The sequence below is a fragment of the Cervus canadensis genome, chromosome 8 (assembly GCF_019320065.1).
Source record: "Cervus canadensis isolate Bull #8, Minnesota chromosome 8, ASM1932006v1, whole genome shotgun sequence".
NCBI lineage: Eukaryota > Metazoa > Chordata > Mammalia > Artiodactyla > Cervidae > Cervus > Cervus canadensis.
Genome location: NC_057393.1, coordinates 73,776,136 through 73,792,963, shown reverse-complemented (window position 1 = coordinate 73,792,963; position 16,828 = coordinate 73,776,136). Strand labels below are relative to the sequence as shown.

At 36.5% G+C, this 16,828-nt stretch overlaps 1 protein-coding gene across 2 annotated transcripts in view; it reads right to left on the bottom strand.

The window, feature by feature from the left end:
* The window catches only part of JMJD1C (jumonji domain containing 1C), a 302,362-nt gene that overhangs the window by 179,932 nt on the left and 105,602 nt on the right, over nucleotides 1–16,828 (bottom strand). For both annotated transcript variants that reach the window (XM_043476846.1, XM_043476845.1), the window contains exon 2: nucleotides 2,858–3,022. Coding sequence is in view for 1 of the 2 variants with exons in the window: in XM_043476845.1 (XP_043332780.1) it covers nucleotides 2,858–3,022 (165 nt within the window). In the remaining variant the exon portion in view is untranslated. The remainder of the gene's footprint in view (nucleotides 1–2,857; nucleotides 3,023–16,828) is intronic.

Sequence of the window (16,828 nt, the reverse complement as noted above, 5' to 3'; positions counted from 1 at the left end):
TAATGTTTAATGGGTATAGAGTTTCAGTTTTGCAAGATGGAATAATTTCTGTACACTGAAATACAGTGAGAATGTACTTAATACCACTGAACTTTACACTTAAAAATAAGTAAAATGGAAAATTCTATGTTAAGCACATTATACCACAATTCCAAAAAACTATTTAATTCTATGCTTGAAAAAAAAGAAAGCAGAGACATATACTTTTTAAGAAAACATGTCAAAGAATTAAGTTAGAAACATTCCTTGGAGGCAGAAGTAGAATGACTATGATTTTCTAGTTTACACTATTTAGCACTTTCCAAGTTTTTTACAATGTGTAAAAGTGAAAGTGTTAGTCACTCTGTTGGGTCTGACTCTTTGTGACCATGGACTGAAGCCCATCAGCTTCCTCTGTCCATGGGATTCTCCAGACAAAAATACTAGAGTGGGTTGCCATATCCTTCTCCAGTACTTTTTTTAATTTAAAAAATTAGTTGAATTTTTAAAAATTTGGTGTTTATTTAAGTAGTTTTGTGGGGTTAAAAGATTTAACAGAAACAAATTTGTAGACTATGATAAAAATTATTATTAAATAGTATTTCCTAAGAGAAACTTTCTTCAAAATGAATAATTTATAAATATACATTAGGAATTCACCTTAATTTTAACTGTCTCTAAGAAAAGGCAAAGATTTTTCTGAAGTTCTGTCTATTCTTTAACTATGTTACTGGGAATACTTTTTGGTATTATTAATATTACTACTTTTGAAACTTTTCATTCAAAATTCACATACATGTGAAAATTACAGATTTCATCCATTTTTGAGTTGTTTATAAAATTAGAAAGCATAATAGTGATGGTTTAAAAAACTTCCTATTAACAATCCAAGAGAGAGGATGAGACAGCTGGATAACATCATCAACTCAACGGACATGAGTCTGAGCAAACTCTAAGGGACAGTGAGGGACAGGGAAGCCTGGTGCACTGCAGTCCACGGGGCTGCAAAGAGTCAGTCATGACTTAGCGACTAAACAATAAAATACTCATTCAACAAGTATTTTTTAAAAACTTATCTTGAATAATATTATCTTCTTTATTTTCCTAGAATATTCAAACTATCCTATCAAAACTATAGCTCATAAATATTACCTTTCATCTTTCCATATTATATTCTCCTTTTAAAATGCCTTTAATTCATTTTGTCCTTTCTCTCTTTCCCTATCTTTGCTTTTTACCCACTTGCCTCCTTATACTTTGAAAGGGTTAACTAAAAAAGAAAATTTTATTTTATTATTTTTATTGAGGTATAATTGACATATAACATTATACTATTCAGATGTACAACATAATTCAGTATTTGTTTGTATTACAAAATGATCACCACTAGTTAACATCTATCACCATACTTAGTTATAATTTTTTTTCTTGTGATGAGAACTTATAAAATCATCTCTCAGCAAATTTTAAAAATTTTTTTTCTTACTCATTTTATTTATTTATTTATTTCCATTTATTTTTATTAGTTGGAGGCTAATTACTTTACAATATTGTAGTGGTTTTTGCCATACATTGACATGAATCAGCCATGGATTTACATGTGTTCCCCATCCCGATCCCCCTCCCACCTCCCTCCCCATCCCATTCCTCTGTGTCTTCCCAGTACACCAGCCCTGAGCCCTTAAAAAAGAAAATTTAAAGCACTACAATTACCAGCAAATTAAACTATCCTTCCATGTAGTTAATTTATGTTGAAAATTTTCTAAAAGTACCTACCTTGATAATATATATACACCAAACACCTAAAGTAATGTTTCAATGCCTTTAACGTATTTCTTTGATATTAATATAAGAAAATTATTTCATTCAAACTGAATAATTATTAAATGCTAAATACTCTGCCAGAAAACAGGGATAATAATGGTTAAAGAGATGTGACTTTTTCCCCACAGAATTAATGATGAGAATTCACTGCAATCTATTGTTTTCTTGAATGGAATATCTCCTGATATGAAGTAAATTTTACTATCTTAACATTCACAACTGACCCTTAAACAACATGGGGGTTACAACTCAACCCACAAAGCAGTTTAAAGTATGTGTATTTAACTTTTCGGTTCATTCTCCATGCCTGCGGTCCCCCATTTGTCAAGTCAACCAACTGCGAATAGTGTAGCATAGGAGTACATTTTTATTAGAAAAAATCCACATACACGTTGACTCACACAGTTTAAATCCACGTTGTTCAAGGGTCAAATGTAATTCTTCCATAAATATCAAATATTATCCACAATGATTCACTCAATTGTGACAAAATTTAACAAGAAAACCATATGCTACTTAATGATTTATAAAAAGTATCCCACCAAGTGTCATTCAGCAAAATTCTTTCACATTGCATACAAATCAGTCAACTACCCCTTAGCAGTCATCAATTCAATTTATGTTTCCCCTAATTGAACAGAAAGAACTATCTGTGGATGAAATATGCTGAAAGAGTACTAACAAAAAGACATAAAATGTTTGAGAAAATGGAAGTAGTACTTTGAAATATCTGCCAGCTGCTTCAGAGCTTTGTTGTTTTTGTCTAGTGGCTAAGCTGTATCCAACTTTTTGTGATGTCATGGACTGCAGCCTGCCAGGCTCTTCTGTCCATGGGATTTTCCAGGCAAGAATATTGGAGTGGGTTGGCATTTCCTTCTCCAGGGCATCTTCTCAACCTAGGGATCGAACCCATGTCTTCTGCATTGGTGAGGGAGAAGCCACTACTCAGAAATATTAATCTATAATCACTAAGAAAACTCTAAACGTATATTTAGCTCTTAATTCTTTTAAAACAACTGAAAATGATTAATGAAATAACGAATACAGATCTTACCAATGCAGGCCACTGAATCTGTTTGCTCTTTGATCCCTGAGTCTGGCTAGGGTTGTTCCTTCTGGCCCAGATTAAGTGGTATTCCACCAAGAAGGTTGAAAAATCTTCATAAACTTTAACCCACTCTCGTTTATCCCACTCAAGATCATCAAATTCCACATACACCTAGGAAAAGAAAAGAAAACTCATAAGCAATAGAGTGTGATATTTTAAAATTTAAGCCATGAAGTTAAATTACAAAAGCCATTAAATCCATTATTCAAATTAACAGTTCTCTTAAAAGTGATTATTTAACTCTCTTTAAACAAATTATAACACTTACTTATTGTATAAAGGAAGATAAACAGTAAGTTTACCAAGAAAAGCAATTTACATAATATTGGTCAGTACAGATTGGCGAGTATCTACTAATTAACTATGTCGATACTGATGATTCTAGAAGCAGAAGTCAGGAAATGCTAAGGACCAAACAGTAATTATTTTAGGCTTTGCAAACCATATGATGTCTGTCTCAACTACGTATCTCTGACTTTCTAGTATCAAAATAGCCATAGACAGAATGTAAACAAATGAGTTTGGCTTTTTTACAATAAAACTTTTCAGTACAAAGACAGGAGGCAGTGTAAGGATGGTCAACATATGAAAAATCCATTAATGTAATATACCAGATTAACAGAACGAAGAGAACATGATCATTTTAACTGACAAAGAAAAAGCACTTGACAAACTGATCACTCCGTCATTACAAAAATAGTCAAAGAGAACTAGAGGGAAACTATCTCAACTTAATGAAAATAATAATGAAAATGAAAACTTCACAGCTGAATCATATTCAATGCTGAAAGACTGGAAAGCTTTTCCACCAAAACAGGAACAAGACAAGAATGTTATATTTGGGAAATCAAAGCTATTTTATTCTAAGTCATGCAGTCATTCACCTCTTCCTTTCCCACCCTCATTCTTTTTCATTCATACATCTGTTTCATAGAGCTGTCTTCCCTACAAGATTATTAATTACGCTGGAGGCAGTCTTGTTCTTGTGCTTTTCTTCTAGCCACCTTTTGCTCCCTTACACCTGAAGTGTTTGTTTCCACTTACTTAAATTCTGTTTGTTCTTCTGGCCTTGCTCAACTTCTTGGAGGATGTTTATAACCCCCACCTCTATTCAAACTTAAATGTGAACATATACAAGCAGTTATTTTTCATACAGTTTTATCAGCAGATAATCAAATAATGGGTACAAACTCATTGAGGGTAGAACTGTTTCAGGGTCCACATCAGTGCTGCATACACACAAAGTGCTTAACAAGTATTACAAATCTCATACTCTTGCAATCATGGAATTTTAAACATGGAGGTAAACTGGTAAAACATATGTTTGACCCGAGATATCTCTGCCCCTGCCCATTACTAAACTAGTTAGCTATGTTTATGTATTAGAATTGGGAGAGAGAGAAATACCTTGTTTAAGGATATACTCTCTGTTCATGGTTACCTGCACTAACTCATAGCAGAAGCTCTGTTGTCTTCTCCTAAAAATGTATCCTTAGAGGTTACGCCGAGGCCATATGATGTTATGCAAATATTTCAAATGATATTACTTTCTCCACTACTTTAAATCTTTCAAGAGTCTCAGTTACTCAATTGTGCATAAAAGGGTTTTGGGAAACACCAGGAAACTGAAGTTGAGACAAGGTTCGGGAAAACCTTAGCACTATTTTTGCTTTCCCCTCATCAACAATACATACACACACACAGATAAAAATATGGTCTTGCTAACAAAATATTTCAGTCAAGAACCTAAAGAACAATGGTGTATTTTTAATCTGAAAGGACATATACTCAACGTAAATTCTGCCAAATGCAAAGTCCTTGATGTAAAATTAAAAGTTTCATCTAGAAGTGAACTTTCTAAACTCATACTTATATTGCATAGACAGTGTTATGGGCTGTTTTAGGAATCTGCTAGCACCTGGGGACAAAAGGAAACAAACCAGACATTCTGCTTCTTTGCTGTAAAGCCAATTTACCTCCATATTATCAACAGTGAAGGATTTGAGAGTTTACTGTAGAAAATAGGTAGACAGGTGTAGGGTGTGTGTGTGTGTGTGTGTGTGTGTGTGTATATGCTAAGAAGCTAGCCTACTACTGTGTGTGTGTGTGTGTGTGTGTGTATGCTAAGAAGCTAGCCTACTACTGTTTCATGGATTCTAGCAAAAAGGACACAAGACCGCTAAGATAGGTAGGTAAATAGGTAGACAGGTGTAGGGTGTGTGTGTGTGTGTATGCTAACAAGGGTGTGTGTGTGTGTGTGTGTGTGTGTGTGTGTGTGTGTGCTAACAAGGGTAAGGGTGTGTGTGTGTGTGTGTGTGTGTGTGTGTGTGTGTGTGTGTGTGTGTGTGTGTGTGTGTGTGTGTGTGTGTGTGTGTGTGCGCGTGTGCATGCTAACAAGCTAGCCTACTACTGTTTCATGGATTCTAGCAAAGGACACAAGACCCCTAAGACTTCACTGCTTAGAGCAAAAGCTACTTATTACTTAAAACAGAGTATCAGCATGCTACTTATGTTGGTTCCTCCTGCCTCCCAACTCCCATGGGAAGGAAGTGAAGGGCCCAGGATGAACACCTGTATACACAGAAAGAAGAACAATGACCATGGAATAGACTTCCACTTTTATTTTAAGCAGAAGCAAGCATGCTCTTTGTTTCGGAAAGTCTTTGCCTCATCCCTCCTTGCCACTCACTGTAAATACAACCCTGAGAAAGGGCCCAGATAAAGAGCAGTCAGGGTTTTGCTTTCTTGGTATACATAGCAAGAGATACACAATGCCAATGTTAGATTACCTATACCACCAACACAGATAAGATTTTGTACCTTGCTGACTCGATCAGTAACAAACTTACTAACCTTACAAAATATGGGTATGTAAATGGGAAGAGGCTTAGAGAGGCATAATTTCTTTCAATCTGTAAACCTATCTAAAACACTGTAATTAACTACTTTTGTTTAATTATCACATTGCTTTGTATTAACTCCCTCCTCATTCATCTCTATTAGATCCTTCTATCCACTTAGTTCCCTGTCTTACTAGTTAAAATACAAGATCTTTGAGGGTAAAGATTAATATGCCTTCATCTTTTTTTGCATCTCTAGTGCCTAGCAAAGTAAGGTCCTTGTTAAATTTTTTGAATATCCACCACTGTGCAAAACGTATTATAAACAAAAATAAATGACAAATTTGGGGAAAAAACACTACAACACTAAAGAAAAAGGTACTAAAGGCAACATGAATACAGCTGATCTATTTACTGATTAGTCAAATCATAATCACGTGGATAAAAGGATGAAGAGTTCACACAGTAAATACCAGATTTCATATTAGAGCCAATCAAGAACAACACTGGAACTTCAGAAATTAGAGATATACATCAAGAGTTAACAGTCATGCATACACAGCAACAATTTACCATGCAGTGAATATAATGAGAAAAAAAGGCTAAACAAATAATTAACAAAAATAATCACTACATGATAGTAAATATGTGGAAAATACCTTATTCCCCCTCATGTATGATAAGGGGCTTGCGTAACTCAATGGAGCTATGAGCCATGTCATGCAAGGCCATCAAAGAAGGAATGGTCTTAGTGAAGAGTTCTGACAAAACATGATCCACTGGAGTTGGAAATGGGAATCCACTCCAGTATTCTTGCCACAAGAACCCCGTAAAGAGTATAAAAAGGCAAAAAGATGTGACACTAGAAGATAAGCCCTCCCACCCGACCCAGGTTGGAAGATGTCCAAAATGCTACCTGGGGAAGAGTGGGGGGCAATTACTAATAGCTCCAGAAAGAATGAAGCGGCTGGGCCAAAGGGGAAATAACAGTTGTGTACGTGTCTGGGAGTGAAAGTAAAGTTCAGTGTCACAAAGAACAGTATTGCATAGGAACGTGAAACATTAGGTCCATGAACCAAGGTAAATTGGATGTGGTCAAGAAGATGGCAACAGTAAACACGGACATCTTAGGAATCAGTGAACTAATACGTATGGGAATGGGCAAATTTAACTCAGAAGACAACTGTATCTACGACTATCGGCAAGAATCTCTTAGAAGAAATGGAGTAGCCCTCATAATCAACAAAAAAGTCCAAAATGCAGTACTTGGGGGCAACCTCAAAAAAGACAGAAAGATCTCAGTTTGTTTATGAGGCAAACCATTTATCATCACAGTAGTCCAAGTCTATGGCCCAACCACTGACGCCAGTTGGATGTGGTAGTGAATGAACAACAACAAATACTTTATTAGCTCAAGATAGTATAACAGTGAATTCTAAGAACTGCTCATTGGATAGTTAAAAAACTGTAATGTTTTTCTTTTAATATGTGCTTTCTACAACAGATATCAACATGCAGAGATTCTCAGTTTTACGTATGTTTAATAGGAAATCCCTGAAAGAAAAGCTGTCACACTGTTAAAGCAATCATTGGCAAGAAAAAAAAACCCCATAAATTGCGATCATGCCATTCAGTTCCTGCTACTTTGCCCATTAAAATTAACCTAACCTTTGAACTCTTCAAACACAGTTACTGTTTATGTACAGAATGTCTCTTTTCTACTACATGGCTTGATTGCTTCAAAGTAGCAAGTGGATTCTGCTCACTTGATTTCAAGACATGTATTCAGCTTACATGAATCTCTAATTTTTCTACAACCACAAAATAAAACAATGACCATAAACTGAGAAAAGCCCCATTCTTTAACAATATACTCTATTTAATGACATTTATAAAGAAAACCACAACAGTTTCTTCTGCAAAATCAAATGACACAAGACAAATCTAGTTATTTTTACCACGGTTTCAGTAACAGTAAGTTGCTGTCACATGAATTTAGTGCAGTTATCAGTTCAGTTTAGTCGCTCAGTCATGTCTGACTCTTTGCGAACCAGGCTTCCGTGTCCATCACCAATTCCTGGAGCTTGCTCAAACTCATGTCCATCGAGTCGGTGACATCATCCAACCATATCGTCCTCTGTCATCCTCTTCTCCTCATGTCTACAATCTTTCCCAGCATCAGGGTCTTTTCCAATGAGTCAGTTCTTCGCATCAGGTGGCCAAAATATTGGAGTTTCAGCTTCAGTCCTTCCAATGAATATTCAGGGTCAATTCCGTTTAGGACTGACTGATTTGATCTCCTTGCAGTCCAAGGGACTCTCAACAGTCTTCTCCAACACCACAGTTCAAAAGCATCAATTCTTTGGCGCTCAGCCTTCTTTATGGTCCAACTTTCACATCAATACGTGACTACTGGAGAAACCATAGCTTTAACTATCGGGACCTCTGCTGGCAAAGTAATGTGTCTGCTTTTTAATATGCTGTCTAGGTTGTTCATAGGTTTTCATCCAAGGAGCAAGCATTTTTAATTTCATGGCTGAAGTCATGATATGCAGTGATTTTGGAGCCCAGGAAAATAGTCTGTCACTGTGTCCACTGTTTCCCCTTCTATTTGTCATGAAGTGACAGGACCGGAAGCCACGATCTTAAGTTTTTCTGAATGTTGAGTTTTAAGCCAGCTTTTTCACTCTCGCCTTTCACTTTCATCAAGAGGTTCTTTAGTTCCTCTTTGCTTTCTGCCATGAGGGTGGTGTCATCTACATATCTGAGGTTATTGATATTTCTCCTGGCAATTCTGATTCCAGCTTCTCCATCATCAAGCTCAGCACTTCACAAATTAGTGCAATATAGCATCATCTTTTTATTTACTCCAAACGAAGGGTGAGGATTTACATAAGGTCATGTAAGAACTAATAGTTCCCAGACTTGATTCTGCCAAAACTAACCAGCAACACAGGCTAAAACTACTTACACTCTAAGAAACTTTAACTTTAAAAATAAAAGCACAGACTATACCAAGAATCATTTCTTTGTATATATTAATAATAAGCATTAGAGAAGCCAAGTAAGTCATGCACAAAGTTCATTAACTAATAAGGTAAAGTAACACATGTCTAATTTTACCACAGGTCTTCAAGGCTTTTAACATGCTAGTATTCACTTTACATTATTAATGGGAGAGTTTATACTGAGATTTCCCCAATTTCTTTGTCCATAACATCTTCTCTCATGGGATACCTAGCAGATATTTTTCTATAAACTAGCAGTAGGGGGTAAACAGACTAGTTTTTTCCACAAGATTTACCTATTTACAAAGCTATATAAATATTCTGGTAATAAGAAATCAATGTGTAAGAAAGGAGAGAGTTTAGCAGATGCAAACTATTATACATAGAACAGATAACAACAAGGCCCTACAGTATAGCACAGGGAACTATACTGAATATCCCGTGATAAACCATAAATGGTTTTATATATACATTTTACATATAGGCTTCATATATACACTTTATATAAAAGTAAGTAATCAAATAGAAGAATTTGATAAATGTTTTTATTACTGCTGGTATAGAGTTGTATTTAAAATAAGTTTTCTAGATTACTGGAAGAAATTGTGAAAACAAAAGTACAATCATTTGGGAAATTTCATTTATTAGTTAAGACAAAAATATATTAAAGAAAATAATTACATATAAATTACATAAAATAAGGAAATTAGGTCTCTTTTAAATTTCACTTCATAAAAAAGTAAACAATGTAACTGTAATTTTAGGTTCCTTCCAAAGTTATTAACACTAGGGTCAAAATCAATAGGCATTCACATGAACTAGCCCAAGCTTAAACAAACAGAATATGTTGAGGAATAATCAACACATATAAGAATTATTTAAAAGAAACAGGTTGATCTTAAAAAATAATTAACTGAACTTGGAATTAGAGCTGAAAAATAGTCTGGCATAATCCAAGGAATAACTGGCTTGAAATAACGTAAAAGGTTTCTGCTATTTTCTCTTTCATTACAGTCATCATTGTGAAGTGAAATAAAGTGAAGTTGCTCAGTCATGTCCAACTCTTTGCGACCCCACGGACTGGAGCCTACCAGGCTTCTCCATCCATGGGATTTTCCAGGCAAGAGTACTGGAGTGGGTTGCCATTTCCTTCTCCAGGGGATCTTCCTGACCCAGGGATTGAACCGGGGTCTACCCGCATTACAGGCAGACGCTTTACCATCTGAGCCACCCAACTTTTTAAACAAACAAGTATTATATTCTGTGTAGTTACATTAAATTTGCTAAGGTGAACTAAAATTAAAATCGTAAGGACAATTCCATAGAGGAGTAGAATACATATTCACACCAAAATAGTATCTTCCTAGAATGACAATCACAGTAAGTAAAATTAAAATATGCATTGTGATATATGAATCTAGGTTCTGAAAATTCTGAAACAGTCTGGGGATCACAGATAATCATTCATCTCCAAAGGGGTATTCAAATGTCTATCACAGTTAACAAGTATTATTGATAATGGAAAAGGCGGCAGTATCAGTAACAACAACAGGAGCCAGCACTTGAACAGGGCCTGCTGTGTGCATATATTAGGGGGCTCCGCAGGTGGTTCAGTGGTAAAGAATCCACCTGCAAAGCAGGAGACAGGGGTTCAATCCCTGGGTCAGAATGATGCCCTGGAGAAGGAAATGGCAACCCACTCCAGTATTTTTGCCTGGGAAGTCCCATGGAAAGAGGGGCCTGGCGGGCTACAGTCCATGGGGTCCCAAAGAGTCAGACAAGGCCCACCAACTAAACAGCAGCAGCAAGTGCATCTATTAAGCCATTTGACCACCACATATGCCCTCTAAGTAGGCACTACTGTGACCAACTTTCTCAAAAGTGGGAACAGATCCAGAGCAATTAGTTGCCTAACATCAAGCAGTTAGTTAACGAAAACAGTAAAATATCTTACACGAGGTTGAAGTCCTCTAGCAGCACAGGCATAGTCCCTACAAGCTGATACACACAGCATGTGATAAAATCATTGACTAGAGAGGGCTGAACCGGTAGCTGACTCCTTTGTGGCATGAAAGTGGAAGAACTAAACACTTCAAATGGCCTTAAGATTTTCCACATTAACTCTACAAGTTAGAGCCCTACAGTGCAAAATAAGAAAAAGGGTCAAAAAAGATAGCAAACAGTAAAATAGAGACCAAGTTTGCTTTCAGTATCTATACTATTTAATAAAGTGAGACTAAGCTTGCTTTCAATATTTATATTGCTTATTCCTTTATGAATTAAGTTACCTAAATAATCTTACTACTTGGTGAACAAAATGCATCAAGAATTGCAAACTATTCAAAGATGCTTAAGTTTCAATTACTTTTCTCTACATCCAATAAGAAAGAACTATATTCCTATCATGTCATTTAAGTTCCTTATTATAAAATTTGGTACGTGTACTACATGGCTTCTCACGTGATTCTAGTGGTAAAGAACCTGCCTGCCAATGCAGGAGACATAAATACTACTATCTTTTGGAAAGACTGAAGTGAAGTGAAGTGAAAGTCGCTCTGTCATGTCTGACTCTTTGAGATCCCAAGGACTATACAGTCCCTGGAATTCTCCAGGCAAGAATGCTGGAGTGGGTAGCCTTTCCCTTCTCCATGGGATCTTCCCAACTCAGGGATCGAACCCAGGTCTCCCACACTGTGGGCGGATTCTTTACCAGCTGAGCCACCAAGGAAGGCCAAGAATACTGGAGTGGGTAGCCTATCCCTTTTCCAGGGGATCTTCCTGACCCAGGAATTGAACCGGGGTCTCCTGCATTGCAAGCAGATTCTTTACCAACTGAACTATCAGGGTAGGGGGGTGGGCTGGAAAGATTAGGTATAGTATTTAATACAGTATCACTGATGATGATGATGATCTTAATCTGCATGTGCTGCCTCAACAAAATAACAAAAACAACAGAAACTTGTTTTCTCACAGTTTCAAAGGCTAGAAGACTGAATACAGCAAGGTTTACTTAAGAGAAGGACCTTCCCCTTGATTGCAGACAGGCTGCTTTCTCAGTGTGTGCTCACATGACCTCTTCTTTGTGGGAGCACAGACAATCTCTCCTTAGGAGACAACTAATCCAATCATGAGCGTCCCATCCTCATGACTTCACCTAGCCCCAATTATCTCCCTCTCCCGAAGACCATCATCTCCAAATTCCTTCACACTGAGGGTTAGGACATATGAATTTGAGGAGGACAGAAAACTGAATCCATAACATTAGTAATGATAACAGCAGCTAAAATCTGAGTGCTTACCATGCACTGGGTAAGGTTTTACAGAAAAGAAAACAGAGAACTTAAGCAACTTACAGCTTTTGGACAATTATTCAAATGATACACAACTGAACACGGCTAAGCTTAGAGCTCTCTTTTGAAGTACTGAATGGCTAAAAAGAAGGAAAACCATCAGAGCAGTTCTTTTTTAGCATACGGAGGCATTCTAGAGACCACAGTAAATTCTAGACAATACAAAAGATGAGTAAGAGCAGGAGCTTTACTAAACAAGGGGTGGGGAAGCTTTCCAGGAACACAAATTCTGAGATTGCTTTTAAAGCACGGGAATGAATTAATGTAGACAGCTCTTAGATGGGTTAAGAGAAAAGGAATTTCTGGGAGTAGTTTACAAAACTGAATGCATGAGTATGTAACCCAAGAGTTTGAAGGAGAAGTATAGCAACTAAAAATATAACGAAGAAAAATCCAAGTTAAATGCAAAGTCCTGAATACTACACAAAGGCATATTAATAAATTCCCAACATAATTTGTTTAGAAAAAGACTCAAAATTCTGATTTTAGTTTTTTGAGATATGATTATAAATTATATTACATATAATGTTTTATAGAAAAGAAGCCAAATATATGCAGAAGCTCCCATACCACTCCAATTCTAGGAGTACCTTTTAAAGTAGGTTGGAAATCTTATGAGATAACACAAATATCAATCATTTCTAAGTATGACAGCTTTTGATTTTTTTTCCCTTGGTATTTGATTACTAGCCTCTTAAACTCAATCCTAGAGCTCCACAAAACTCCTAGAGATTTATCTTTTGAAAATTTATGCTGGCAGTTTTCTACTTTCTATCACCTAACTGGCAAGCCATTCTCAAAATTTTTCTGTCACTACTGAGCGCCGAAGAATTGATGGTTTTGAACTGTGGTGTTTGAGAAGACTCTTGAGAATCCCTTGGACTGCAAAGAGATCCAATCAGTCCATCCTAAAGGAAATCAGTCCTGAGTGTTCATTGGAAGGACTGATGTTGAAGCTGAAACTCCAATACTTTGGCCACCTGATGCGAAGAGCTGACTCATTTGAAAAGACCCTGATACTGGGAAAGAGTGAAGGCAGGAGGAGAAGGGGACAACAGAGGATGAGATGGTTGGATGGCATCACCGACTCAATGGACATGAGTTTGGATAAACTCCAAGAGTTGGACAGGGAGGCCTGGCGTGCTGCGGTCCATGGGGTCACAAAGAGTCGGACACAACTGAGCAACTGAACTGAACTGATTATTGCTACCAACTCCAAATCCAGTGACTCCTTTCAGAGTTTTCTGTTCCACCTGAAAGATGGTTTGTTCCTTCTTCTTGTAATTTAATAAAAAAACTGGGTCTTTCCTCCTAGTCTATAACAGAGACTATACTATGTTCCTGTCTATAACCATGTGGTCTTTCATTAACTAGGCCCCAGAAAACAATGTAATAGGCAATTAGTCCATCAGATTGCTGAGGTAACTCAAAATCATCACTAATATTCTTTCTAACAGATCTGTCTTTCCAGGTAAGTAGCTTCTCAAAGAGTTAGCCAGAGGTAAAATATATCTCTTTGACACTCTGAATTAAAAAACCCAAGTCCTTCTATTCCTTCTTTTGACAGTACTGAAAGCCACCTCTGCTTTCACTTTTTTGGTATCGTTAGTTTCCTCCATTTACCTTCTGAAACAGATTTTTAAGAAAGCTACTATAAAAATATAGACTTGTTATAACAATGTAAGGTAGTGCTGAATGTCCTTTTTTACACTATTTATAAAGAACTCAGCACTGGGGCACTGGTAACAGTTTGTAAAATTAAAATATGCTTCTGTTTCTCAATCTGTTCACATTTGTTAATAAAATATTTAACTAACTATGATAAAGAAACATGCCACTTACTTGATCAATGAAGAAAACTAATAGAAAAGAGTGTGTCTTCAAAGGCAGAAACAAATATATTTGAGTGAAAATGAACAGTGTCCTAAATATAGTATTTTCCTGTAGGGCAGTAGTATTGCTATCCATCTGAGATACAAAAGAACTAAAAAATGAGCTAAAAGGCTCACACAGAGTGAAGAAAGATGTTACAAATTCCATTCCCTAAAAGTAAATGCACTTTACCCAAAGGTAAACTCTCTCATCTTAGGTCAAAGCTTACTGACAATAGTATACAGATAATAATAAACTACATTATCTAGTTTCCAAGTCCAAAACAGATTATAAAGGCAAACAAGCAGAGTCCTTGAAGACATGCTTTCACAGCATTCTAAAAACCGTAAAAAGTTTCATAGAGACTTTAGAAAATCTACACGTGGACTCAAAATTAGTCAAAAAATAGTATTACTGTATTACAATTCATTATTAAATAGACATTTAATTGAAAAATACATGCAAAGCACTTAAAAAATTTGTATCATTTACTGTATACTTTGTGTACACAAATCAAATGTGTATATTTAACGCTTGTCCCCTCTACTACTAGTTTGTAATATCTATTTAATGAGCGACACAGGGAATGTCTAAATTTATATTCAGAATAGTCTAAGATCATGCAAAAATACATTTCAGAAAACTCTCATGGAAATAGCTAATGCATTTAACACTTAAATTCTATAACATTTGTATACCAACTTTATTCATAATTGCCAAAATTTCAAAGTAACCAACCAAACTGTCTTTCAATAGGTGAACAGATAAATAAGTAGTGGTGCATTCATACCAAAAAAATAATAATAATAAAAAAAAAGATCGATCATCAGAATGAAAAATTGCTTTCAATCACTGTTAGAATTCACTACTAGTGTATTACTAAACATTATTCAGTCCTTCTTTAATACTTCTATACTTCCAGTCAACCAACACAGTATTAAGTATCAGAATTTTTAAATGAATAATTATACAAGGCTCTTCCTATCAACCTAAGGTCTGAAGACGGTGCCAATGTAGAGTGATCTGAAGAGCACTGGGGAAAGAAATTTCAGCCACCTAGCTTTTGAGACATCAATGGCACGTAAGTAGTTAAGTCATCAAAAATTATAATTAAAACTAACAGAACTTTTAAATAATGGTACCGGAATATTCACTATCAGAATAAGTACACTCATACTAAAATTGTGCACTCATTTTCAGGTAGACATTTATTTTTTCTACTGCAAAAAGAAAACTATAAGATTCCAAGTCTTTTTATTTTTCTAACTGAAAGCTAGAGCCTACTATCCTTGTAAGGCATTTTAGATAAAAGAGTTACTCTAGCATAGGAGAATGACCTAGTTATGTTTCATCCCTATCATTGGCTGATACCTCTATAAAAGCACAGCAAGTGTCACTACAGGTCACTGCAAAACCATTATTAGGTTGTCTCACCTATAGATGCCGTACACCAAGACAGTTATCACCACAGATTCTTGACACTTAGGTTACGGAGATCATTTGGACTTCCTTAGGCCTCAGTTCCTTTGATATTAAATTGATTCTGAAACCATTTAAATGTCCTGGGCTGTCAAATGTGTTTTCGAGAATAGAGCTATGTGTGATATTTCTGTAAAAATAAAGAAGATAACCTACCAAGCAAGGATCAAAATATGGACCATACCTTTGCTTATTTCCAGGGATCTAGAACATCTATTTGGAGAAGATGGCACCCCACTTCAGTACTCTTGCCTGGAAAATCCCATGGATGGAGGAGCCTGGTAGGCTGCAGTCCATGGGGTCACAAAGAGTTGGGTATGACTGAGCGACTTCACTTTCACTTTCATGAATTAGAGAGGGAAATGGCAACCCACTCCAGTGTTCTTGCCTGGAGAGCCCTAGGGACGGGAAGCCTGGTGGGCTGCCGCCTATGGGGTCACAGAGAGTCGGACATGACTGAAGCGACTTAGCAGCAGCAGTAGCAGAACATCTATTAGGACATCTACCTAATAGGGCTAGAAAATCTACTAGTAGATCTTGTGCAAAGAGTTGGACACAATTGAGCAGCTGTGTGCGCATAGGTGAGTGCACACGCACACACACACAAACATGTAAAGCCAATTTGTTGTACATTTGGAACTTCCCACAACTAATTTTTTTGCAAAAAATTTATAATTGTAATTTTCTTTTCCCCTCAAGGATACTGTGGCTATCAATATGTTTCACTATGAATTTACTGAGTCACATCTAAAACACACAATTACCATTAAGATTTGACCTTAATTCAGTTATAAAGGATAGTTCCATCTGGCAGATAAAAGTATGAATTATAAAATTTATGAGAAAAAATACATGAGGAATCCCTCTTCTCACAAAACAAGCAATCTGCACCTTTGAGACTGCATGTGCATTCTGATTAAAAATACCTATATCCCTGACAGAAAAGTGTTAGTCGATCAGTCGTGTCCAATTCTTTGCGACCCCTAGAACGTAGCCCGCCAGGCTTCTCTGTCCATGGAATTCTCCAGACAAAAGTACTAGAGTGGATTGCCATTTCCTTCTCCAGGTGATCATCTTGACCCACGGATTGTGAGCAGATTCTTTACTGTCTGAGCCATGAGGGAAGTCCTATTCACAAAACTGTTCACTGAATTATTCAAACTTCATAATAACCCAAAGAGCTACGGCTCCCATTTCAGTTCAGTTCAGTCATTCAGTCATGTCCGACTCTTTGCAACCCCATGGACTGCAGTACGCCAGCCTTCCTTGTCGATCACCAACTCCTGGAGCCTACTCAAACTCATGTCCATCGAGTCGGTGATACCATCCAACCATCTCATCCTCTATCATCCCCTTCTCCTCCCACCT